This window comes from Coregonus clupeaformis, chromosome 29 (assembly GCF_020615455.1).
Source record: "Coregonus clupeaformis isolate EN_2021a chromosome 29, ASM2061545v1, whole genome shotgun sequence".
NCBI classification, from domain to species: Eukaryota; Metazoa; Chordata; class Actinopteri; order Salmoniformes; family Salmonidae; genus Coregonus; species Coregonus clupeaformis.
Window position 1 is genome coordinate 48,977,007 of NC_059220.1, and position 25,579 is coordinate 49,002,585.

General features: G+C 42.0%; 1 protein-coding gene across 1 annotated transcript; it reads left to right on the forward strand.

Annotated features, from left to right (window-relative positions):
- Nucleotides 1–756: 756 nt before the first annotated feature.
- On the forward strand, nucleotides 757–24,344 carry LOC121545172 (prostaglandin E2 receptor EP2 subtype). Its single transcript, XM_041855620.2, has 2 exons — nucleotides 757–1,881; nucleotides 21,176–24,344. Exons 1-2 carry the CDS (start codon nucleotides 1,066–1,068, stop codon nucleotides 21,467–21,469), a joined length of 1,110 nt encoding a protein of 369 aa, XP_041711554.2. The 5' UTR covers nucleotides 757–1,065; the 3' UTR covers nucleotides 21,470–24,344.
- The last annotated feature ends 1,235 nt before the right edge of the window (nucleotides 24,345–25,579 follow it).

Below are 25,579 nucleotides of genomic sequence, written 5' to 3' on the forward strand. Positions count from 1 at the left end.
TTGTTAGATATTACTGCACTGTCGGAGCTAGAAGCACAAGCATTTCGCTACACCCGCTATAACATCTGCTAAACACGTGTATGTGACAAATACAATTTGATTTGCTATGATGCACCTGGCCTCCGCTTCCTATCAGCTATTACTATTTGTTCTTGTGGATTCATATTGAAAATTGATACAGCTTTGAATGCTTTTATGTGTGGTATGATTGCTAGTTAGCCTATTGCAGATCTGGACAAAGGATCCACCTACCACTATTATCACTATGAAGGGTGGATATAGGGCATGTTAGACTGGTAGACTATACTGACCTGTGGTATAGTAAAAGTTAGCACATGTAAAAGCTTAGTGCATTAGGGAAGTACCAAAACACCTTGATATAGGAGAGGCGCATGCAAGCAGATGAGGAATTATGGCTTGGATGGAATAAATTATATAGTAAAACCTGCAAAAGAGCGAATGTAAACCAGGGAAAAAACGCACTACCCTCCCCTGTGCCCAATAAAAAAAACACACAATCTTATGATCTCGACAAAACAGCTTTTATTATGTAGTGATCATGAGATAAATAAGTAGTGATCTCGACATAATGAGGGAATAATTGTTTTATTCAGATGTCCTCTCTGGAAATCTGTACTTGAGTCTCCCAATACTTCCACCATGGTATTTGAGAAGAGGGTGTGTCGACATGTTGGTAACTTCACTGCATCACCAAACTTCACTGCATCACCACTCAGACAGCTCATTCGGAGAGAGGAACCCTTAGCTCACTAGACTTCGCTGGTGATTTGTAATTCGTGTGAAGAAAAGGTGGAGAGAAGATGCTTGCTGCGCCATCACAATAAATGCCGTACTCTCTCATCACAAGCTCCCAGACACCGCAACCCAAGGACACAAACTTTTAGAGGAACGGAAGTGGGTCTCTACTACACTTTGCGCCTTTTTATTTTTAAAGTGCTGAAACTAAAGCACTTAAATCTAATTCTGAGGAACAGCAAATATATTTTTCGAATATCACCCAGATAGAGCAGGACTGAAGTATTTGACGGAGGCAAAACTCTTCTTATGGCAAATTACACAGAGAATGACCCATGCCACAGCAAGCTGCACATTGACAAGGGGAACCCGCGCATTAGCGCGATCATGTTCTCCGCGGGAGTGATAGGGAACTTGGCGGCTTTGATCCTTCTGGAGATCCGCCGCAGGAAGGACCAGAGCCGTCAGCGACTGTCGCTTTTTCACGTTCTGGTCACCACGCTGGTCGTCACAGACTTGATGGGCACCTGTCTGGTCAGCCCTTTCGTCCTGGCAGCCTATTCCTTCAACACCACCATTATTGCTATGATTAACACTAAACCGCCTGCAATGTGTGAGTATTTTGGATTCTGTATGACTTTTTTCAGCTTGGCCACTTTATTTCTCCTCTTCGCCATGGCGCTCGAGCGATGCCTCTCAATTGGCTATCCCTACTTCTACGGGCGGCACATCACTAAACGTTGTGGATATATCACCATTCCTTTCATCTATTTAGTTTGCGCGGTGTTTTGCATTATGCCCTTCTTGGGTTTCGGGGACTACGTGCAGTATTGCCCGGGAACGTGGTGCTTCATTGACATGAATCCGTTAATGCCTGAAGACCGTGTTTACCCAGTACTGTACGCAACTGTTATGCTCATTTTAGTCCTTTCTGTAGCGGCCTGCAACGCCTTTGTCGTTTATCACCTGGTTTTGATGTACCGGAGGCGCAAACTAAATGGGGGATCCGTGACAACTCGGAGTAAGAAGGACCGGAGAGTCCTCTCCATGTCCGAAGAGGTCGAGCATCTCATCGTACTGGTGTTCATGACGGTGATATTCATGATTTGCTCCCTTCCTCTGGTGGTAAGTTTTAAAACTATTATAAAGTTATAAAAGTTGTACTGTTTGCCTCCCAAGTGTCCCCTTTGATTGTCTGACAGATATTTTGCGCAATCGAGTCAAGCTATATTTGATTTCTCACTTGATAGGTAATAACATTTTACTTGGTCTGCAGACAGCTCTAATGCTATATTAATTGTTATAAGAGTGGTAGGCTACCTAGATAGTTTGTGTGTATGTATTGATATGTAGGCTACGTGTGCCTTTAACATTTTTTTTTATGTTCTTCTGTCCTTGAGCTGTTCTTGTCTATTAATGTTCTGTATTATGTCATGTTTTGTGTGGACCCCAGGAAGAGTAGCTGCTGATTTTGCAACAGCTAATGGGGATCCTAATAAAATACCAAATACCAATATGGTAGGCTGTCTCTCTATGAAATCTTTAACGTACTCAAAATTACTGTTATTTAATCAGGATCGTTATGACATGATAATAGTTAGACAAGCTAATAACAAGTCGTACACTGCATTAACTGCATCACAATGCATTATACCTTGCCATATAGTCTACTGAAAGTAAAAGGCATATCTAACATCCAAACAGTTATTATATTAGGATGCCTGTATACACTGAAAAAAGTGACTCATTGGATAAACTTTAATGAGTTACTTCAAGTGGTAACACGCAAATAAGTTTAGTTTTTTCAAGACAAATATATACTTTGGATTGAAGTAAATTATTAGGTCAATGCCACTTGTATCATTTGATTACAATGAAGTCAATAATTTACCTCAGTGCAACCTAATTATTCTGTAACTCAACTTACATTTGCATATAAAAAAAAGTGATTATTTACTTTACCAAAAACTAAAATACTATTAAATTCCAACCCAAAAAATCAACTTGGATGAAAGCAAATCTCTGGATTGGAGGAACCCAACTATTTCCTTCAATTGGTAACATGTAATAGAACCAATTTCCTGCTAAACAAAATATTAGGTTGGTTTACACACACCTAAGAATGACTCAAAACATGGAAGAAATTCTAAGTCTCACATTTATTAGACCAATAAAGTGCTTTTGAACACAGTACAAATACATATACATTATGTAAACAAATGTAACACTTCCTCTTATTAAACGTTCAATATTTGCCACAGAATTCATTTTAAAATAAATGCATTTGCAACCTGCATTAATAAACAGAATTGTTTCCAGGTACGGTATTTGACTTCAATAAAACTGTAGAAGCTACCATACACATGTAAGTAGAGTGCTGTTGTACATTTAACAATATTTTCCAAGACAGAGCATATCGTTGCTGTCGGATGAAACTCCAAATATGAAGATATCTTTTTTGTAGGGCTGTCAAATGATTAAAATTTTTAATCAAATTAATCAGAATTTTCAGTGGATTAATCATGATTAATCACTATTTGCAATTACACCTGAATCCTAACCATTTTTTTTCTGAAATGCATACCAAAAGATAAATAACAGGACACAGTCTGTTTATTAACACAGCCAAATAATGGTGTTTTAAATCAAGCTGAAACATACTACACACCATAATATTTGTCTTTGTAATGTTCCATCACTTCCTCTTTGGCATTCCTCTTAACCAGGATGTACAATTTACAGTATTCAATTGAACAGAAAGCAATAAATGTAGTCAAATCATAACAGTGACCTACCACAGTTCATGTGTTCATAGCGTGTAAGTCGAATTGCGGCAACCATGTTGCGTGCACTGTCAGTCCCAATGGTTGTAGTCTTGCCCTCGATGTCCCACTCACGTGCAACAGACAGGAACTGTTCTTTACAAGCCTCCGCAAAATGACGCTCCTCAGTTTTTAATATAGTCAGCGCAAAAGACTTCAGTTCCCACGTGTCACTGATTAAATGTGCAGTTACTCCGAGGTAATTGTTGTTACTCACTGATGTCCAATGGTCTCCTGTCAGGGGCGATATGATTTACTTGAGCCAAGACTCTTTCCTTTTTCGTTTTCATAGAGCTCGTGGATTTTCATCATAACTGTGGCTCTTGACGGTGGCTTATAGAATGAGTCTTGAGACGCCACTTGCAAAACATCAAGGAAACCTGAGTCTTCTACAATGTTAATGGGTCTACAATCCTTTGCAATCCATTTTGCTATTGTGTTGGTCAAATTATCTGAGGTTGATTTTGTTAATTGCCTGCAAACATTCAGCGTGGTCTGGCGCAAACCACTTGCTGAATCTGACGGCCCAGCAAACGCATGTTTGGCGTTGACATGGTACTTCAAGCTTGAACAGCTCCGGTGAAATTGAAACTCCTTCTTACAAATCTTGCAAATAACCTTGTACTTGTTAACTGTACCATCATCATTCTTTTTATATTTGAATCCGTCAATAGGCCCACTTTGCTCACCTTGCTCCATCTCGCCTCTAGCTCCCAACCACTTTCCTGACCTGAATAATTTGTCACACTGCGCATGCGTGAAATGCGTTAAAAAAATTGACGTAATTAACAGCAAACAACTAATTAACGTCGTTAACGCGCTATTTTTGACAGCCCTACTTTTTTGACATATAAATTGAAAGGCAGGACAACCCTTTTTGAACCTCGTAAAATTTCAGATCTAGGAGCAAAGACCCTTATCTAAAATACAACCTAATTAGAATTTGACCATTCATTAACATAGAAAAAACATTCTAATAATACTTTCACCCGACAGCGACGATATTAAGTCTTCTCTAACCAACAGCACAGCAAGAAAATGCTACATTCCACTTAATGTTCAGCTGTTAGGGTCCATGATGGTTGCTTTATTTAAGAGCTCAAATCTGTAACCAAAATCAAATAGTAAAAACATACACTTTTAGGACCCGAGCAATAACATCATAGTCTTGGTTATTGTGAGCTTTGCAGTTTGCAACAAATATTCAGCACTTTGGCAGACATTGTGTTGATCAAACTGCATTAGGATTTAAATTAACACTTCAAAAATGTTTTGATGAACTTGGCCTGTAAGTGAAAGCTCAAAGACAACTCCTTATATAAACAACTTTTTCCCCATAGTATAAAATCAAAGTGGTTTTTCTGGCAACCTGTATGAATAAACCAAACTATTTAGAGGTATATTTGAACTTTAAATGGTTTGTTTATGTTAGGAGCTACCTGGAACGTCCTTGCAAACACTCAAATGAATTCAAATCTGTACCCAAAATCAAGTTGTGTAAAATCTGTAAACAACATAAACCAGAAGAGAAACACTATCAACACCTTGGTGTTGATTTACTGTGAGCCGTGCAGTTTGCAACAAAGATTCTGCACTTTTGGAGACATCTTGTGTCGATCAAGCTGCATTAGGACTTTCTGTAACACTTCAAAAGTGAAACGGCGTGATTTGGATAAACCAAGTTGAGTACATACATCAAACCCAAAAGTAAGGCACAAGCAGATGCGACTGAACTCAGTTCATGCACCACCTCCACTCCTTTGATGACTATGCCGATTGCAGTAGTCCTTCACCTTCCTTACGAATGACAAACACTGCCATGGTGAGCTGCTCCAACTCCCTCTGAGCCTCATCAGCCTGGATGTCCTACAGAAGGCAACATAACATAAAGACAAAATGTTGAAAGGACCCCATTCACTAAGCTTTTTCTGTAATCTAAATAAATATATAATCAGTACAGGACATGCTGACAGAAACTAGGTACCAAGTATTCCTTGATCAGGTCCTTCTCATCTAATATTAGTGTCCTCCATCTGGGAAAACACAATCTTGATCAATTCTCATATTCCCACTCACCTGAAGTTCACCCGCTCCATCTCTCTCTCTTAATGAATCATGTTTAGCTCGCTTGTAGATACAAACACACACAAATGTGATAGATGCACTTGATACAAAATCTGCATGATTTCAGAGGTCTTTTCCCGAGTTACTCGTCCTTTGGCTCGGATTACTCTAATCAGCTGAGTTGAAAGCATGTCTAACTGGGCCATGAACTTTGATTCTAGGGGAACAGGCGTGAGCCTCAAACTCAGCATTGATCTGAAACATAAGACAGCAGGGCAGGGGAGGGGATCACTAAAACAACCTCCACCGTGTCAACAAATATCACCTACATCATCTATCTTCTTTCAACCTTCCCAAATTGTGACCAAGGTATCATAGCTGTACCTAAAACCAGTCACTCCAGCTTCTACATCCTCTCATTTTACCTCTTTCTGTTGGAACAGAGCAGGCCATCTGGCCTTGACGTCCACAATCCTGGGTTCCTTGTTCACCACCGCCTGACATCTGTAAGCAAAGGTCTGAGCCATTTTGTCCGCGACTGTCCTCTCATTGTTCCTTTTTCTAATCTCTTTAAGAAGTTCAAGTCTCTCTTTTTCAAGGCTTTCGGGAGTTTCACCAATTGGCAAGGATGGGTAGAAGTTAGCCTCAGCTCGTTTTGGCTTCTTCACCTTTTTAGCAGGGAAAGCATCTTCAGCTGCTTTGGATTTTATTGAGTTAACTGAGAGCTCAGGACACCCGTGTGATTTGAACTGGGTCCTGTAGTTTCCCATTTTGTGCTTCAGTCTTTGTTTAATTTTACATTTACATTTTAGTCATTTAGCAGACGCTCTTATCCAGAGCGACTTACAAATTGGTGCATTCACCTTATAGCCAGTGGGATAACCACTTTACAATATGTTTATTTTTTTTCTTTCTTTGGGGTGGGGTAAGGGGGGGTAGAAGGATTACTTTATCCTATCCCAGGTATTCCTTAAAGAGGTGGGGTTTCAAGTGTCTCCGGAAGGTGGTGAGTGACTCTGCTGTCCTGGCGTCGTGAGGGAGCTTGTTCCACCATTGGAGTGCCAGAGCAGCGAACAGTTTTGACTGGGCTGAGCGGGAACTGTGCTTCCGCAGAGGTAGGGGGGCCAGCAGGCCAGAGGTGGATGAACGCAATGCCCTCGTTTGGGTGTAGGGACTGGTCAGAGCCTGAAGGTACGGAGGTGCCGTTCCCCTCACAGCTCCATAGGCAAGCACCATGGTCTTGTAGCAGATGCAAGCTTCAACTGGAAGCCAGTGGAGTGTGCGGAGGAGCGGGGTGACGTGAGAGAACTTGGGAAGGTTGAACACCAGACGGGCTGCGGCATTCTGGATGAGTTGTAGGGGTTTAATGGCACAGGCAGGGAGCCCAGCCAACAGCGAGTTGCAGTAATCCAGACGGGAGATGACAAGTGCCTGGATTAGGACCTGTGCCGCTTCCTGTGTAAGGCAGGGTCGTACTCTCTGAATGTTGTAGAGCATGAACCTACAGGATCGGGTCACCGCCTTGATGTTAGCGGAGAACGACAGGGTGTTGTCCAGGGTCACGCCAAGGCTCTTCACACTCTGGGAGGAGGACACAACAGAGTTGTCAACCGTGATGGCGAGATCATGGAACGGGCAGTCCTTCCCCGGGAGGAAGAGCAGCTCCGTCTTGCCGAGGTTCAGCTTGAGGTGGTGATCTGTCATCCACACTGATATGTCTGCCAGACATGCAGAGATGCGATTCGCCACCTGGTTATCAGAAGGGGGAAAGGAGAAGATGAGTTGTGTGTCGTCTGCGTAGCAATGATAGGAGAGGCCATGTGAGGATATGACAGAGCCAAGTGACTTGGTGTATAGCGAGAATAGGAGAGGGCCTAGAACTGAGCCCTGGGGGACACCAGTGGTGCGAGCACATGGTGCGGAGACAGATTCTCGCCATGCCACTTGGTAGGAGCGACCGGTCAGGTAGGACGCAATCCAAGAGTGAGCCGCGCCGGAGATGCCCAACTCGGAGAGGGTGGAGAGGAGGATCTGATGGTTCACAGTATCAAAGGCAGCAGACAGGTCTAAAAGGACAAGAGCAGAGGAGAGAGAGTTAGCTTTAGCAGTGCGGAGAGCCTCCGTGACACAGAAGAGCAGTCTCAGTTGAATGACCAGTCTTGAAACCTGACTGGTTTTAATCAAGATGGTCATTCTGAGAGAGATAGTAAGAGAGTTGGCTAAAGACAGCACGCTCAAGAGTTTTGGAGAGAAAAGAAAGAAGGGATACTGGTCTGTAGTTGTTGACATCGGAGGGATCGAGTGTTGGTTTTTTGAGAAGGGGTGCAACTCTCGCTCTCTTGAAGACGGAAGGGACATAGCCAGTGGTCAAGGATGAGTTGATGAGCGAGGTGAGGTAAGGGAGAAGGTCACCGGAGATGGTCTGGAGAAGAGAGGAGGGGATAGGGTCAAGCGGGCAGGTTGTTGGGCGGCCGGCCGCCACAAGTCGCAAGATTTCAACTTCCAGAGCCAGGCTCTTTCAAACAAGGATGCTTACTGATTAAGGCCTCTGAAACGGCACATAAGTCTAATTCTTCTGGGTAGGCCTTGTATTTGAAGATTTCCTCTGCTAGTTTATCCAGTATATCGGACTTCATCTTGGAGCTGACAGTCAGCATTGTTTGGCTAACCTGTTATTCAGCATTTTCCCTCTCGAGTTGGATCTCAGTGTTTATATGAGAAGCGTGGAATCGGAAAGTCCTTTGGCAACTGTTCCGTTCGGGACGACACAGACTCAGAGGATGACATAATCAGTGTCATCTGATACTATGGAAATGCTGTCATCAGAGCCATGTGGGTTGAGTGAGATGCAGTCTTAACAGGGGTACTGGTCAAAGTTGGGTTAGTGTGCTGCTGAATCGCCTTTACTGTCCCCAAATCCCTGAGTTCAGAGGTAGAAGTCAAATTGAAGAACTCGTTGCCAAAATCTTGGTCCATAATTTGCAGTCTAATGCTGCCTTTTAACCCAAAGACACTTTATCGTTTCGAGCAGGTCATCCAAGAACTCTGGGATACCATTTTGGAGGGTAAGTTTTTCAGAGTTGTTCTCCCCAAAGACAACTTTCAATCTTGTGGGCTTGGTTCCAGCCATGTTGATCTGAAAAGGAGAGCAAGGACACATTATTTTACTTAGTTTGATACATCTATCAATTTGCTTTAAAGTCAATAAAATGTAGGGCTCAATTGAATATAATGAACTACTATTACATTCACCAGTCTATCCTTTAAACGTGTATCTTTTCACTGTGACGAGACGCATCCCTCTTATTCTGTAGTCTAGTAGTGGGTATGCATCTTGGAGTTCTTGTGGCTCTACAAGTTCCACTTCCTTATTGGGCGACATTTTAAGGTCATATGGTCTAGAGTGTTCAATATACCACCCACAAAGCCTCCTGACAATGAAGATCAACTTCTCCTGCAATATTATCATGTTAATGATTTCACTCAACTCTGGCAGTCCCCCGAGTGAGACATGTGCCAAGATCATGCCATCCCTGTAGTTAACTCCATTGTGTGTCACAATTTTAGCTAGGCATACTATGTCCACATTTGAGTAGTTCTGTCTCAGAGCATTTGAGATTTCCTCTTTTAGAACATCAATGTGAATAGTTGAAAAATGTGTCACTTCCAACAAAGGTTTGGGAAGGCTACATGTGTGCAAATAATATGCCTTCGGATACTGATGTCTCTCTGAGACCGAAAGGAGCACATTTCTGAAGCAGCTGATGTGTCTTACAACTTTCTTAAAAAAGCTATGTTTGGCTTCAAAACGCATTGTCCATAGTCCAACTAGTGGTCCAAACTGGCGTATCAATTGTGGATAATGTTCTAAGAAATGGTGTTTAGGCTTAAGGTCAGAGTCAGGGAAAACCACTTTAAATCTCATTCTGTGTACTGAGATTTTAAAGTCAAGATATGCAATGGATTCCTCAGTATGAATAGGTGTAACTACAAGGTCCACTATGTCCTTTAGGTCTGTTAAGATTTGCCAAGCTGGTTCCTCAAAGGGAATGCTTTGGCCAATCGAAAAAGGTAAATGTCTCAGCAGACTCCAGTTCTCATTGGCATTTCCTCCAACAGTTTTTCTTGATCCAAAAGTAAGTGGCACAGGATGAGGCCGATTGAATTTTGTCAGTCCACTTAAAAGGAAAAGTTATTGCCTCGTTCAAAGTGGATAAAGTGAAGTACTTTTTAGTGATGCATACATTGAGGCACAGTGCAAACTCAAAAGGGACAATGCCTTCAAAGAGATCATGAACAATATCTGGAGGAAAACCAGTGGTCACATCAAAATAGGAGAGGTGCTTTGACAAAACCGTTTTTTTTTTCACACCATAATAGTTGGACAGTTGCTTTTCCTCAAGCACCTTCAGATGACCTGCATGAATGTTCTTAGACAGAAAGCTCCACTTCTAACTTATTTTGTCTGATATTCTAACTTCTCTGCAGTGCAAAATCTACAGGTGTACGCCCCTGTGAAATTGTCAACAAATCCTGCAATACCATGTGCACCAAGGTTGTCTGCGACAACACACTGAACTGTGCCTTTCACTGTTCTGCCCAACTTCGAGATAAAGACCCTATTCTGTTCTAAATGCACAAGATCACTAATCAGAGGTGCTAAAATGTTTTCATAACCATAGCACTTCACATCATTACTTTTGATTAAAGCAGCCAAATATATAGACGACAAAGTGGACTGACAACCTGGCTGCAAATTACCCAATATCCAATAAACGCCACAGATTTTTCTTTCTAGACGCACCGAGAGTATTGCAAATTTCAAAGTCGTCAAGTGCTATGAAATAGTATTTGCCCCCTTTCAAATTTTTTCTAATTTGGCATATTTGTGATACTGAATGTTATCAGATCTTCAACCAAAACCTAATATTAGATAAATGGAACATAAGTGAACAAATAACACAACAATTACATATTTATTTAATAAACAAAGTTATGCAACACCCAATTCCCCTGTGTGGAAAAAGTAATTTCCCCCTTTACACTCAATAACTGGTTGTGCCACCTTTAGCTGCAATGACTCCAACCAAATGCTTCCTGTAGTTGTTGATCAGTCTCTCACGTCGCTGTGGAGGAATTTTGGCCCACTCTTCCATGCAGAACTGCTTTAACTCAGTGACGTGTGGTGTTTCAAGCATGAACCTTTCGTTTCAAGTCCTGCCACAACATCTCAATTGGGATTAGGTCTGGCCATTCCAAAACTTCCAATTTGTTGCTTTTTGGCAATTTTCATGTAGACTTGATTGTGTGTTTTGGATCATTGTCTTGCTGCATGACCCAGCTGCGCTTCAGCTTCAGCTCACAGACGGATAGTCTGACATTCTTCTGTAGAATTCTCTGATACAGAGCAGAATTCATGGTTCCTTCTATTAAGGCAAGTCGTCCAGGTCCTGAGGCAGCAAAGCATCCCCAAACCATCACACCACCACCACCATGCTTGACCTTTGGGATGATGTTCTTACTGTGGAATGCAGAGTTTGGTTTTCGCCAGGCATTACTGGAACCATGTCATCCAAAAAGTTATACTTTTGAATCATCTGTCCATAGAACGTTCTTCCAAGAGTCTTGATGATCATCCAGGTGCTTTTTGGCAAACTTGAGTCAACTTTTTGGATGAGATGGGTCCCATTTATGCCTGGCGAAAACCAAACACTGCATTCTACAGTAAGAACATCATACCAAAGGTCAAGTATGGTGGTGGTGTGATGGTTTGGGGATGCTTTGCTGCCTCAGGACCTGGACGACTTGCCTTAATAGAAGGAACCATGAATTCTGCTCTGTATCAGAGAATTCTACAGGAGAATGTCAGACCATCCGTCTGTAAGCTGAAGCGCAGCTGGGTCATGCAGCAAGACAATGATCCAAAACACACCACCACCAACAGCAATTTCCCCCCCCCACACCAGACGCGATCAGGACACACAGGTTGAAATAAACTCTGAACCAAGTTATATTAATTTGGGGACAGGTCGAAAGCATTAAACATTTATGGCAGTTTAGCTAGCGAGCTTGCTGTTGCTAGCTAATTTGTCCTGGGATATAAACATTGGGTTGTTATTTTACCTGAAATGCACAAGGTCCTCTACTAATTAATCCACAGATAAAACGGTAAAAGTTTGTTTTCTAGTAATCTCTCCTCCTTCAGGCTTCTTCCTCTTCTTTGGACTTTATATGGCGGTTGAAAACCAACTTTATGGTGCATTACCACAACCAACTGGACTGGAGCGTAGACCTCAGTTCATCTTTTAAGCATGTAAGGAGAAAAACCCATTTCTATGCTTCCGATTAAACAGAAATATTAGAATGAGGGGAATGTAAATGTGGATTCGCTCAACCTAAAATACAAGAAATAGGTTGAAACCACTAAAGTATAATTTTTAATAAAACGAATCCAAAAACATATATACATTGAGGACTTTTTTCAGTGTAATACATTCAGCATAAAAATGTGCATGGATCAACAGTGTTTCTCAGAAAAAGAAAGACGAAAAATGAATAGCACATGTTCTTATTCAGTACATGCAATAAAGAGGGCATTGCATTTCAATAGACATTCACATATGTCTTATATCTCTACGCATTTTGCCACCTCTTAAATAAAGCATGAAAGGTTAACCACAACTAGCATGTCAAATCGTGTCCATATGTTGGAGCTATATTTCTCCTGAACTCCTACAAATCCTCCTGTCATTGATTGAGGAATTGCCTCAATACCCTGTTCATGGCATATTCTGAGGATCAATGTACATTTACATTAGATGGGATTTTGTGAATCTGTGTGGAATGGTATGTCAGGGGAGGCCACTTGTCTCTGTCAGCTGTGATTTGTTGTGATTAGCAGATTCAGTGCTGTAAAGACACAGAAATCCTAGTGTCCCATCTGCTAAATGACGTAAATGTAAATGTAAATATCACCATTTATGGAGTTACATGGTCATTAGACAATAAAGTGGAGATTGAATCCTCCTGCCTCTTGATTTATGTCAGATTAGACTAGCGTTCCCTGAGGATAGTGTGCCAGTTATGCTATGATATAAACACATTACACAAATGGATGTACTTCAACACTTACTACATGGAGTTTGTGTTATTATTAGTATATTTGATGAAAGACACTCAGAAGGGGAAGGAAGTAGACAACAATAGGAAACAGAGTGGTACCTACTTATAGATCACCATATGCGTCATGTAGGCAGGAAACCAAATTCCAACCAACCAGTGACATTTCACACAGAAAAAGTCCCCCACAAAACCAAAACAGGTTAGTAAAAAAGTCAACTTTGGTAATTTAACTTTGACATGTATACTCATTTTACTGTGCATTGACATTTATGATGTCTCGTTATAAGGCTATAAGGGGGTCATACATTACGAAAAGTCAATGCATTATAACTGTATCATAAGGCATTCTGTCAGTCAGCTCTCTCACAACCTATAGAGATCCCATCACAGGACATTGGTCTCGTTCTAGGCTTCATAAGGGTCGCACAGTGGTGGTCCAGGGCCCCAACAGTGGGACCAATTCAGTTTCCCTCTCAACCATCCCCGCTCAATATGATGGATGAGATGCATTGATTGATTTTTAAAGGTCACCAATAGGTAGATGGCATGAAAAATGTGCTTGTTACCAAAGAATGCTCTACTGCTAAATTGACAAGGTGCCTGCCCCTATGGAGAAAATCAACAACAGCCCTAGGCACAAACGCATGGATGTCCCATGACGCCATCTGTAAATCAATCGTGAAAGCGGAACATCGGACTTGCTTATCATGCCAAACACAGGACCCCACATACTTTAAAAGTCTGGTTGTTAACCACGTAACTTGTATAGGTTATCAATAACAACATAATTAGTTCAATTTCAAACATTCCGTTGCGTTAGAAAACTGACTCTTTAAAAGGTGATAAATGAGGATCCTATACTTTTAAACGTATTTCCCATGTCTTGGTTAATATTTTCTTATCTCGCAGAGGTAGTCCTATAGGCAGTATAGAGCACTAGACTCTATCTAAGGTAATGCAGACACATTCAGACCCCCCTGTGGGATTCGAGCCTATACTCTAGGTCGGCCTGCTGTAGATGAAACCGCATCCTGCCTCTGTGCTCTTAGTCACAGATGATATGATGAATAATTAAACATTGTTTCACTGTTGCGATTAGACACCTACTGAGAAAACCGCTATCTGCATGTCTCATCAACATCCACCCAGAGTGTTCTCTAACTAAACAACAAGCATCCGCATCAAACAATCCAGCCAGAGTTTTCTCAAAGTTCCAGGGTGCATAGGGTTCAGACATAACATAATTAGTGGATAATTTTTATTTAGTAGATTAAACCCTGGGGATAAGGTGCTGTTCCCTAACCCCCTGACTCTTGGCAAACAAAATGGCACCTCGGTTGGGGGGAATACCAAAATGACGCTTTTTCTTCATTTGTCTTTTGCTCGATCCCTCAAGTCCTATCTCAACGCTTCCTTCTCAAAAACGCATTGGAGGAGAAAGTCCGAAAGGAGGAACCATGGATGGTCTTCTCCAATACGTTCTGAAGAGCCATAGAGAAAGGACACAAGGAAAGAATATTGAGAAAGAGTAGTAGAGAATCAACATCTGGAGGTACTTATAAAGCTTACTACATTTGCCTAATGCATACTGATATAAGAATGCATTTAGAGCTCTAATCAACCCTCTCACACTTAGCAGTGTCAATAATTCATATGTATGAGTTCAGCTCATTAGCTTGGCCCCAGGTATTCACAAAGTACAATAAGGTCCTGTACACAGTGCAGACACAAACATGTTTTTCACTCTACTCAAGGTTGTTCACACTGCTAGTTCCACCCACAGGATATTGGAGTAATTATGGTTGTTTCAGGAAATTGGCCCGAAAGTGTCTAGAGTACTTTCACTGGGAAACCCAAACAGTACACATAGCTTAGTCGCATAGAGCAGGGGCTGTGTGTTTTGTGTGTGAGCCCGGTCGAGGAATGTCTCACTAATACCGAGAGTAATAACCTGTGAGATGGTCACATTTACCCATCATTATTGTTGAATTGCTTGAGAGGGATATTGATGGCATTTGACTTTATTTCAGAAAATAGCATCTGTTCTAAGGTATCTAGCGACAGACAGACTGGTGGACATTTGTACCATTGTTATTTCAGCTGTCTGAAGCTGGTGTACAAAACTGAAAGTAAAAGACACAAAAACAAAACTTAACGGGAAGCATAGAAATAGTGCACATACTTTACATTTTTATTTTGTATTATTATTTTATAGATCAGCTTTAATATTGCAGATAGATTGTGGCTTCCATCAATGTAATTGTCTGCATCATTTCCAATCCCCCATATGTTTATTTTGTAAATATATAAAATATATATATTTTAAAATATATTTTCCTTTATTATTTTCCCCTAACCCTACCACACCTCTGCTAATTGGAGTAAACAAATGGACAACAACACTTAGGATTCTACTTCCAGCTTATACATACTATATACATTTTACGGACACAGTATATTTTACAATAGTTGTCTTTTGTTTGTTTTTAGTCCCATCCTTCAGCTACCCTCAACCCCTCCCTTCTATCTCTTAACACCATCCATATTGGATTTCTATTTGCCATATATTTTTCAACTGTGCTGTGATGTTTCACAACAGTTCTGAACCTTTCTATTCTCATAGTTTCTACAGATTGGAAATTAAAGAAACATTTTTGCTAAGAGTATTATTATATTATTGATCGATTGACTATGACTTTTTAAGTCGCCCAGCAGTGCTATTTGCAGAATTAGCTCCAGGTAAATGTTGCAATTCTTCAGCCATTCCTGAACTTGCGACCAAAAACAAGCTACATATGGACAGTACCAAAACAAATGATCTAATGATTCTGTCACTTCGTGGCAAAATCTGCAGAGCTGGGATGGTTGTATCCCATATATTTATATATATATATATATATATTGCAAGAATTTTGTATAATTTAAATTGGAAAAACTACGTTTTGAATCAAGTGTCGTTTTGTGTATCGGTTCATAAACCATGTGCCATGGAATCGGTACATAAAATCTCTTCCCAACTATTTTGCAATCTACATGGCACAGCTGTCCATTTTTTGGTCCTTAAATTAAACTGGTATACTTTATTTTATTTTAGTCAATTTTCTTTAACCAATTTTGGTCTTTAATGCAGGGCCGACAGACAAGTTCCTTACTTTCTCCCCCTTCCACTTGCCGCTTCCATTTTTGCAGTAATGCTACAATTAGTTGGTTGTAATTTTGAGTAGAGCAGACATTTCCATATATTTTTGTTAGCTGCATGTGTGACAACACTACAAGTCCTATTTATGATATCATTTACAAAGATTATACTGTTTTTTTATCAATTAGTATATTTGAGTTTATCCATAATATTTGTAGTAATATTTGTCCTGTTTTTTCCTGGAGGATTAAACTGAAATTGCAACCAACTTTCTATGGCTTTTTTTAATAGCGATATTTTTGAGATTTCATTTTCAAATAACCGAAAGTGAGAGATTGTAATCTGATTAAAGGGAAAAGTGCCATTCTTGCATATGGTGTGAGACTTTTTTACTAATCTTCTAGAAAACCAGTTCGGGTTTAAGTATAACTTTTGTATGACTGAAGACTTTAGTGAGAGGTCTAATGCTTTAATATTTAATCATTTCTGCCTTCCGAATTCATATTCGTTATATAAATAGGTATTTTTAATTTTGTCTAGTTTGCCGTTCCAAATAAAATGTCATATTTTTTGCTCATACTATTTAAAAAAAAGAAGTCACTAGGTGTAGGCAAGGCCGTAAGCAAATAGGTAAACTGGGATATGACTAAAGCGTTTAATCAGGGTGATTTTTCCACAAATAGACAGGTATTTTCCTTTCTATGGTAGCAAGATCTTGACGGAAGCTTGGGAGGTGTGAGCATGGCCGCTAAAGTGCTAGGGAAGGTTAATGCCAGGACTAAGTTTTTGGCTAGAAAGTCCAAGCTGCTTGATAAGGACTCCATGAGAGTGCTAGCCACTGCCCTCATTCAATGCCATTTTGACTACGCTAGTACTTCTTGGTTTGGGGGTTTATCTAAGCTTCTGAAGGGGAAGCTCCAGATAGCTAATTAAGCTGATCAGGGCAGTATTGAAGGTGAGTCATCGTACTCACATAGGTAGGAGCTGCTTTCAGGATTTCAAATGGCTGCCTGTTGAGGCTATAGTGTCCCAGATTAGACTGAGTTTGGTTTACAGGAGTATTTATGGTTCTGCGCCCAGATATCGAACATTATTAGATTACTTTCCCCATGTTAGCGACGCACACAACCACAGCACCAAATCAGGTGTTGCTAATGTGTTCTTATACAGGTTCAAGAGTAATGCTGGGAAAGCTACTTTCTTGTATACTGGAGCCTCAGAGTGGAATGTGTTGCCTCTGCCCATAAAAACAACGTCTTCTCTGGACACCTTTAAAAATAAAGTAAAAAACTGTTTCCAGTACTTGTCTTGTCTTTATATTATCTCTAACGCATCGTCCATGTAAAAAACCTGTCTAATTAGGATGAATAATATCCAACAATACCTTTTAAATTCTGGGCTAGGCACACCTGTATTTAGGGAGTTTCTCCCATTCTTCTATGCAGATCCTCTCAAGTGCTGTCAGGTTGGATGGGGAGCGTCGCTGCACAGCTATTTCCAGGTCTCTCCAGAGATGTTCGATCGGGTTCAAGTCCGGGCTCTGGCTGGGCCACTCAAGGACATTCAGAGACTTGTCCCGAAGCCGCTCTTGTGTTGTCTTGGCTGTGTGCTTAGGGTCATTGTCCTTGAAACCTGTCTAATTAGGATGAATAATATCCAACAATACCTTTTACATTCTGGGCTAGGCACACCTGTATTTAGGGAGTTTCTCCCATTCTTCTATGCAGATCCTCTCAAGTGCTGTCAGGTTGGATGGGGAGCGTCGCTGCACAGCTATTTCCAGGTCTCTCCAGAGATGTTCGATCGGGTTCAAGTCCGGGCTCTGGCTGGGCCACTCAAGGACATTCAGAGACTTGTCCCGAAGCCGCTCTTGTGTTGTCTTGGCTGTGTGCTTAGGGTCATTGTCCTGTTGGAAGATTAACCTTCGCCCAAGTCTGAGAACCTGCTCCAGAGCACTCAGGACTTCATCAATGGATCTCTCTGTACTTCGCTCCATTCATCTTTCCGTCGATCCTAACTAGTCTCCCAGTCCCTGCCGCTGAAAAACATCCCCACAGTTTGATGCTGCCACAATCATGCTTCACCGTAGGGATGTTATTGGCCAGGTGATGAGCAGTGCCTGGTTTCCTCCATACGTGATGCTTGGCTTTCAGGACAAAGAGTTCAATCTTGGTTTCATCAGACCAGAGAATCTTGTTTCTCATAGTCTGAGAGTCCTTTAGGTGCCTTTTGGCAAACTCCAAGTGGGCTGCTGTGCCTTTTACTGACGAGTAACTTCCGTCTGGCCACTCTACCATAAAGGCCTGATTGGTGGAGTGCTGCAGAGATGGGAGAACCTTCCAGAAGGACAACCATCTCAACAGAGGAACTCTGGAGCTCCGTCAGAGTGACCATCGGGTTCTTGGTCACCTCCCTGACCATTGCCCTTCTCCCCCGATTGCTCAGTTTGGCCGGGTGGCCAGCTCTAGGAAAAGTCTTGGTGGTTCGAAACTTCTTCCATTTAAGAATGATGGGAGGCCACTGTGTTCTTGGGGACCTTCAATGCTGCAGACGATTTTTGGTACCCTTCCCCAGATCTGTGCCTCGACACAATCTCGTCTCGGAGCACTACGGACAATTCCTTCGACCTCAAGGCTTGGTTTTTGCTCTGACATGCACTGCCAACTGCGGGACCTTATATAGACGGTTGTGTCTTTCCAAATCTTGTCCAATCATTTGAATTTACCACACGTTGTAGAAACATCAAGGATGATCAATGGAAACAGGATGCATCTGAGCTCAATTTTGAGTCTCATAGAGAGTCTGAAGTCGTATGTAAATAAGGTATTTCTGTAGATTTCTTTTAATTAGCAAAAATGTCTAAACCTGTTTTCGCTTTATCAATATGGGGTTTTGTGTGTAGATTGATGAGGATAAAAATGTATTAATCCATTTTAGAATAAGGCTGTAACGTAACAAAATATGAAAAAAGTGAAGGGGTCTGAATACTTTCCGAATGCACTGTATTTGCCAATTATTTGATGGTGTCTGTCCCCTATCAACACTTTTTTTTTTTTACTTTTGGTGCCAGAGAGAATGACATATGAAAGTAGTCAAGACGACTAGCTTGATTGAGCCGCCACCATGTATATCTCACTAGGTCCGGATATTTAAACCTCCATATATCCACTAGTTCCAATATAATCATGATATTTGTGATTTCCTTAAGTGCATAAGGGTGATAGTTTGTGGTGTGATTTCCTTGAGGTATTTAAAAACATATTATAATCTCCCACCATAATAATAGAGTCTTGTATTTCTTATAGGCTTGATATATATATTATTATATACTGAACAAAAATATAAACACAACATGTAAAGTGTTGGTCCCATGTTTCATGAGCTGAAATAAAAGATCCCAGAAATGTTCCATATGCACATAAAGCTTATTTCTCTAAAATGTTGTGCAGAAATGTCTTTACATCCCTGTTAGGGAGCATTTCTCCTTTGCCAAGATAATCCATCCACCTGACAGACGTGGCATATCAAGAAGCTGATTAAACGGCATTATCATTACACAGGTGCACCTTGTGTTGGGGACAATAAAAGGCCACTCTAAAATGTGCGCACAACACAATGCCACAGATGTCCCATGTTTTGATGGAGCGTGCAATTGGCATGCTGACTGCAGGAATAGCCACCAGAGCTGCTGCCAGAGAATGTAATGTTAATTTCTCTACCATAAGCCGATTTGTTTTAGAGAATTTGGAAGTATGTCCAACCAGCCTCACAACCGCAGACCACGTGTAACCACGCCAGCCCAGGACCTCCACATCCGGCTTCGTCTGAGACTAGACACCCAGACAGCTGATGAAACTGAGGAGTATTTCTGTCTGTAATAAAGCCCTTTTGTGGGGAAAGATTCATTCTGATTGGCTGGGCCTGGCTCCCCAGTGGGTGGGACTGGTCCGAAGTGGGTGGGCCTATGCCCTCCCAGGTCCACCCATGGCTGCGCTCCTGCCCAGTCATATGAAATCCATAGATTAGGGCCTAATTTATTTATTTAAATTGACTGATTTCCTTATATGAACTGTAACTCAGTAAAATCACTGAAATTGTTGCATGTTGCGTTTATATTTTTGTTCAGTATTTACAGTATATTTTCAAAGAAGCGTTGATCATCATTATTCTTATACTTGCTTTCAAGTAGAATTATGAATCTATAACTTAGGCTACAGGTACAGTAAAGATCCATATTGTTATATTTTAATATTCTCCATAGGTAGGATTGCATATTTCCATCTTTGGTCCAGTTAATGTACTCAAATGTGAGGCTATGTTAGATAATAAACAAATTCTCAAGTGAAAGGCAGTCTTAAATAATCTAAATACAGTACTCTCTCTCATGTGAAGGGTTACGTACATTCAGTGCATGGTTGTGTTGGTACATTTTCTCACCCACAGTCAATCATTGTTATGGCCCTTCATGGGCCCAGTAGTGTGTTGTATTGAATCACTTTTTATGAGCTTGCGAAGGGTGGTGTTCGAGAGGGCACAACCAAGGTTCCCATGCTGCTATCCACTGAGGTCCTGCCAAAATGTGTTTCTATATTTATTTGTTACTTTACAGCCTTCCTTTTTCTTTATTTGAGAGCGTAACTCCATAATTAGCTTCATCTTCTAAAGTTTTTGTTTCACCAAAGACAATCTGTTTCCGATAATCTGACATTGATCTCCTAAAATGCATTTTATCTGCTGGCCCTTGCCAACTTCAACCATTGCCGATCCTGTGTTTGAGGGTTTCAAAACATACAATGAGGATACAAGGAATGTGGTTTGGCTGGTTAGGTACTTGCAAGGAGTACATTCTGGTCTGTTTGACTTTTGGGAGAATGAGATCTACAGGATGTTTGCGAAAGCTTAAAGAATCTGCTCTGTTAAGCCTTGCCAGTGATTGATGGTGACAGCGTTGTGATCCAGTGCTTAGACAGTTGGTGGCAGAGGTGGGATCCCACCCTTTTTTAAAGTATTATTTTGGGGGTATTTCATTTTATTCAGATAGGGATAGGATGAAATGAGTGGGGAGCCAGAGTGTGGGAATGTAGAATAGTAGTGGGGCTGGGATTCGTACCCACGCTGGGGGGTACAGTATGTGCTGCAGGTGTTGGCGTTACCCGCTAGACAAGCCTCAGGCACGGATACCACACTTAGACAGTTGGTGGCAGTGGTGGGATCCCGTGGTGAGACGTTAGGACTCGCTATTCAGTGTCTTCTCTTCTCTCTTGTCTCTTAGATCCGTGTCTACATAAACTCTGTGGGCCAGCGGAAAGAGAGCCACAACATGGACCTCATCGCCCTCCTCTTTCTCTCCACCAACTCCATCGTGGACCCCTGGGTGTTCATCTTCCTCAGCCCGTCGGTGCTGCGCTACTTCTGGGGAGCGTTATGCAAGGTTCCCCTCCTGCGTTCCAGGGAGTCCTTCTTCAAGTCCTCCCTGGGGAAGGACACGCACGCCCAGCTGGAGCTGTGCCATCCCAGTGCCTCCTCTGAGTTCACCCAGCTCCCCGTGTCCACGCAGATGGTTTGAACCTCTGATGTATTGGACCTGAATGGGGCCTTGTATATTGCCTCCGAAGGGAGTAGCCACTCAGAATAGAGCTACTGCCCACATGTCCCGGGGGGGGTGTTGAGCTACTTAGGGGCAACAGCTGGAAAAGCGGCGCAGCAACCTTCACATTCCTGCGAACGTAGGCTGCTGCTACGTTCTTGTTTTGGAACAAGCTCTGAGAGGCTCAAATTGGATGCCTCCGGAGGCCAGCAACAGACGTTTGATGGACAGTTGGACTCGAACTCCAAGGAGAGTGGGGTTGCAACGCGGGTCACGTTCTTAAAAGCACCACACGTTATTTGTTTTTACAGCATGGACTCCCAGACCAGACGCCACTAGAAGGACAGCAACATAGGATTCACAACACTCAAGGGACTAAATCGGATAAGGACTGTTTATTCTATATGAGTTGATCATGTTCCAGAAGCATGCGTTGTTGGCACCATGCCCTTTTAGCACACCCTGGACCTCCAAGGGAAGTTTCCATGAGTTCTTTGTATTGAGATGTTCCTTCCACTGTCATATGGCATCCTTGTGGTTTTGGGAATTGCGCATCATGATCAGGACATTCAGAGACTTCATCCATGTGATGCAAGCTGGATTCACACACACACTATCCCTGCTCCCTGCAGCTATGACCCGTTGACCTTTTCTCTTTCATCCGACTGGGCGCTCACCTCGAAAAGCCAAAGGGCAAGAGCTCAAGCATGACATTCCTTTTTGACACACTGATTTTTTTTTCTCCTTTTGTCAGGTGGTGGAGCGGCACAAGAACTTCGAACCAGATGTTGGTTATTTGAAGTTGGGTAGCATGGAAAATTGTATGTGGTGATGTTATGCTAGAATCGTGAGAAGATAAAGGAGTAAGTCCTGTGTACTCTTATGAGGTTCCTTTGTGTTGAAATGACAGCCTGAGTATTTATTATGATGTGTGCTCAGATCTCAATGATGTATTAGTGCACCTGATGACAAGGTGCTTATGATGATCAGTGTGCAGTTTTAAATCTGTCGTTCCCGTGTGTACGTTTGTGTGTGTGTGTCAGTGTCAAAGAGATGGCACCGAAAATACATGATGTTTACAAGGAATCCTACCTGTAATTGTCATGTACCAATTATACCTATTGTTCATGTATTCGCATTAATCAGTACTGCAGACGATCCTGATTGAGACTGTGACAGGCATGTGTATTAATGTGTGCGTGTGTTAACACTTCTGTAAATATGCGCCTGACTCATCCATTCGTCAGCCTTTATCCGTCAAACCCTTTCTGGAGCCCCACCTCCTGTCATAGGTCCACGTCGGGGATGACATCCAGATGTGTGTGTTAACAAAGTTAGACTCTTAACCACCCCTTTAAAAAGCTATTACTCTTCCATAATCGAAACAAACTGAGGGATCTGACTAGCTCCACCAATAGAACATACACAAGCAAATCAGATGCTCATGTGGCCTTTGGGAGAGCACATTGAATTAACAACATGCAGACCCTTAAAATGGATCACTAGTCACGAATACTAATGAAATAAACAGAATAATGACATCATAATTACATAGTGTTGATTACATTGCAGCTGGCTCCCCGGGAACAGGCATGTGATTTCGATTACAAATGTGATTAATTCTGTTTTCTCTCTGAAGTCATGTCATGTGTAAGTCCTGGGTCATGTTCATTAGGCACCAAACAAAACATAAACGGAGGAACTAGCTGAACCTTTCCAATAAGAAAGGCTCAATTTCGGTTTTAGCTGCAAAACATTTACTGTTGTGTGCCCTAATGAACATGACCCATAGAGCCTTTGAGGTTGGAGATGCCATAGCTAAGGTCTGTTATGGTAAGGCAGCCTAAGGCCCCCTGCCTCGTGGTGGGAGGATGTTTGGTTTTATATGATCATGCTCCTGCAAAGGGGAATGGGAGACCAGAGGCACGAACCTCCTTTTCCAGAGTGCTTTCATAAAGTACTCACACCCCTTAACTTGTTCCACATTTTGTTGTGTTACAAAGTGGGAATATAATTTATTTAATTGTCCTTTTTGGTCAACGATCTACACAAAATACTCTAATGTCAAAAAACTCCCAGCTCAGAGTAGGTTTTAGGATGATGTTAAGACACTGCCCAGATAAACACTGAGTCAGGAGTAAAATCAACTCCTGACACAATCACATTTCGCACTTAGCTCTTAATTATCGCCTAATATGTTGGCATGCGGAACCTTTTTTTTACCAATTCTGCTAGTTGTTAAAGGTCTCACTTGCCAATAATGTTGCATACAACGTTTGAAAGGTCTATCATTTTCATCGAACGCATTCAAAGTTAACATAGGACCTAGACGACTTCAATTGCCCAATTTATAGGCATGCCCAATTTAGGCATAATTTTTTTTTACACTGTGATATTGCACATAATTTAGGTAATTAAATAATAGAAAGAAAAACATTTTATTTATTATCCTAGTGGCTATAAGTATTTAGGCATATCATGTGGAATAGGCCTAGTGAAATCATTGTCAAAGGCACAAGAGATACTGTTGCATGTAGGTCTTGATTATTTATGGATTGATCATATAAAAATATCAAAACATTATTTTAACAACTCCAAAGCAATTGCATGTGGCGCAAGAACCACTGACTCGCTGTATTTTTCTATTACCAAGACACCTGCTGGTAACTCTTAACGGGTTAGGACAGCTCATGAGGTGTCCTAAATATCTGTCTACTAGGTGTGATACTTATGACTGAAGAGGCTTCATGCATAGCTTTTGTTTTTACTCATGAAAGTAGGAGTAAAATGTCTCTTCTCAGCACTTACGACCAATTTTCTACTCTGAGACGCTTTGTGGATACGGGCCCAGGTTGATTTAAAATGTAATGATATTTAGTGATATTGAATTATGTTTGGTTGTCAACGCAACCAAATATCAACATTTGAAGGAGATGTACAGTATCTTCTGCTTGGATAGTTCCATATGTGCCACTGACTTTCTGGCTTTAATTCCAGTTTGCAAATAGTCTGGGTAGCCATTTGATTAGATGTTCAGGAGTCTTATGGCTTGGGGGTAGAAGCTGTTTAGAAGCCTCTTGGACCTAGACTTGGTGCTCCGGTACCGCTTGCCGTGTGGTAGCAGAGAGAATTTTTAGGGACTTCCTCTGACACCGCCTGGTATAGAGCTCCTGGATGGCAGGAAGCTTGGCCTCAGTGATGTACTGGGCCGTACGAACTACCCTCTGTAGTGCCTTGCGGTCGGAAGCCGGCAGTTGCCATACCAGGCAGTGATGCAACCAGTCAGGATGCTCTCGATGGTGCAGCTGTAGAACCTTTTGAGGATCTGAGGACCCATGCCAAATCTTTTCAGTCTCCTGAGGGGGAATAGGTTTTGACGTGCCCTCTTCATGACTGTCTTGGTGTGTTTGGACCATGTTAGTTTGTTGGTGATGTGGACACCAAGGAACGAACCTCTCAACCTGCTCCACTACAGCCCCGTCGATGAGAATGGGGGCGTGCTCGGTCCTCTTCTTTTTCCTGTAGTCCACAATCATCTCCTTTTTCTTGATCACGTTGAGGGAGAGGTTGTTGTCCACACGGCCAGGTCTCTGACCTCCTCCCTATAGGCTGTCTCATCGCTGTTGGTGATCAGGCCTACCACTGTTGTGTCATCGGCAAACTTAATGATGGTGTTGGAGTCGTGCCTGGCCATGCAGTCATGAGTCAACAGGGAATACAGGAGGGGACTGAGCACGCAACCCTGAGGGGGCCCCAGTGTTGAGGATCAGCGTGGCGGATGTGTTGTTACCTACCCTTACCACCTGGGGGCGGCCCGTCAGGAAGTCCAGGATCCAGTTGCAGAGGGAGGTGTTTAGTCCCAGGGTCCTTAGCTTAGTGATGAGCTTTGAGGGCACTGTGGTGTTGAACGCTGAGCTGTAGTCAATGAATAGCATTCTCACATAGGTGTTCCTTTTGTCCAGGTGTGAAAGGGTAGTGTGGAGCGCAATAGAGATTGCATCATCTGTGGATATGTTGGGGCGGTGTGCAAATTGGAGTGGGTCTAGGGTATCTGGGATAATGGTGTTGATGTGAGCCATGACCAGCCTT

What these genes read in the sequence shown, in the direction of transcription:
- LOC121545172 (XM_041855620.2), top strand. Translation starts at nt 1,066, where the DNA reads ATGGCAAATTACACAGAGAATGACCCATGCCACAGCAAGCTGCACATT. An exon ending in TTTGCTCCCTTCCTCTGGTG is followed by an intron (nt 1,882 to 21,175) that starts GTAAGTTTTAAA and finishes CTTGTCTCTTAG; the next exon opens with ATCCGTGTCTACATAAACTC.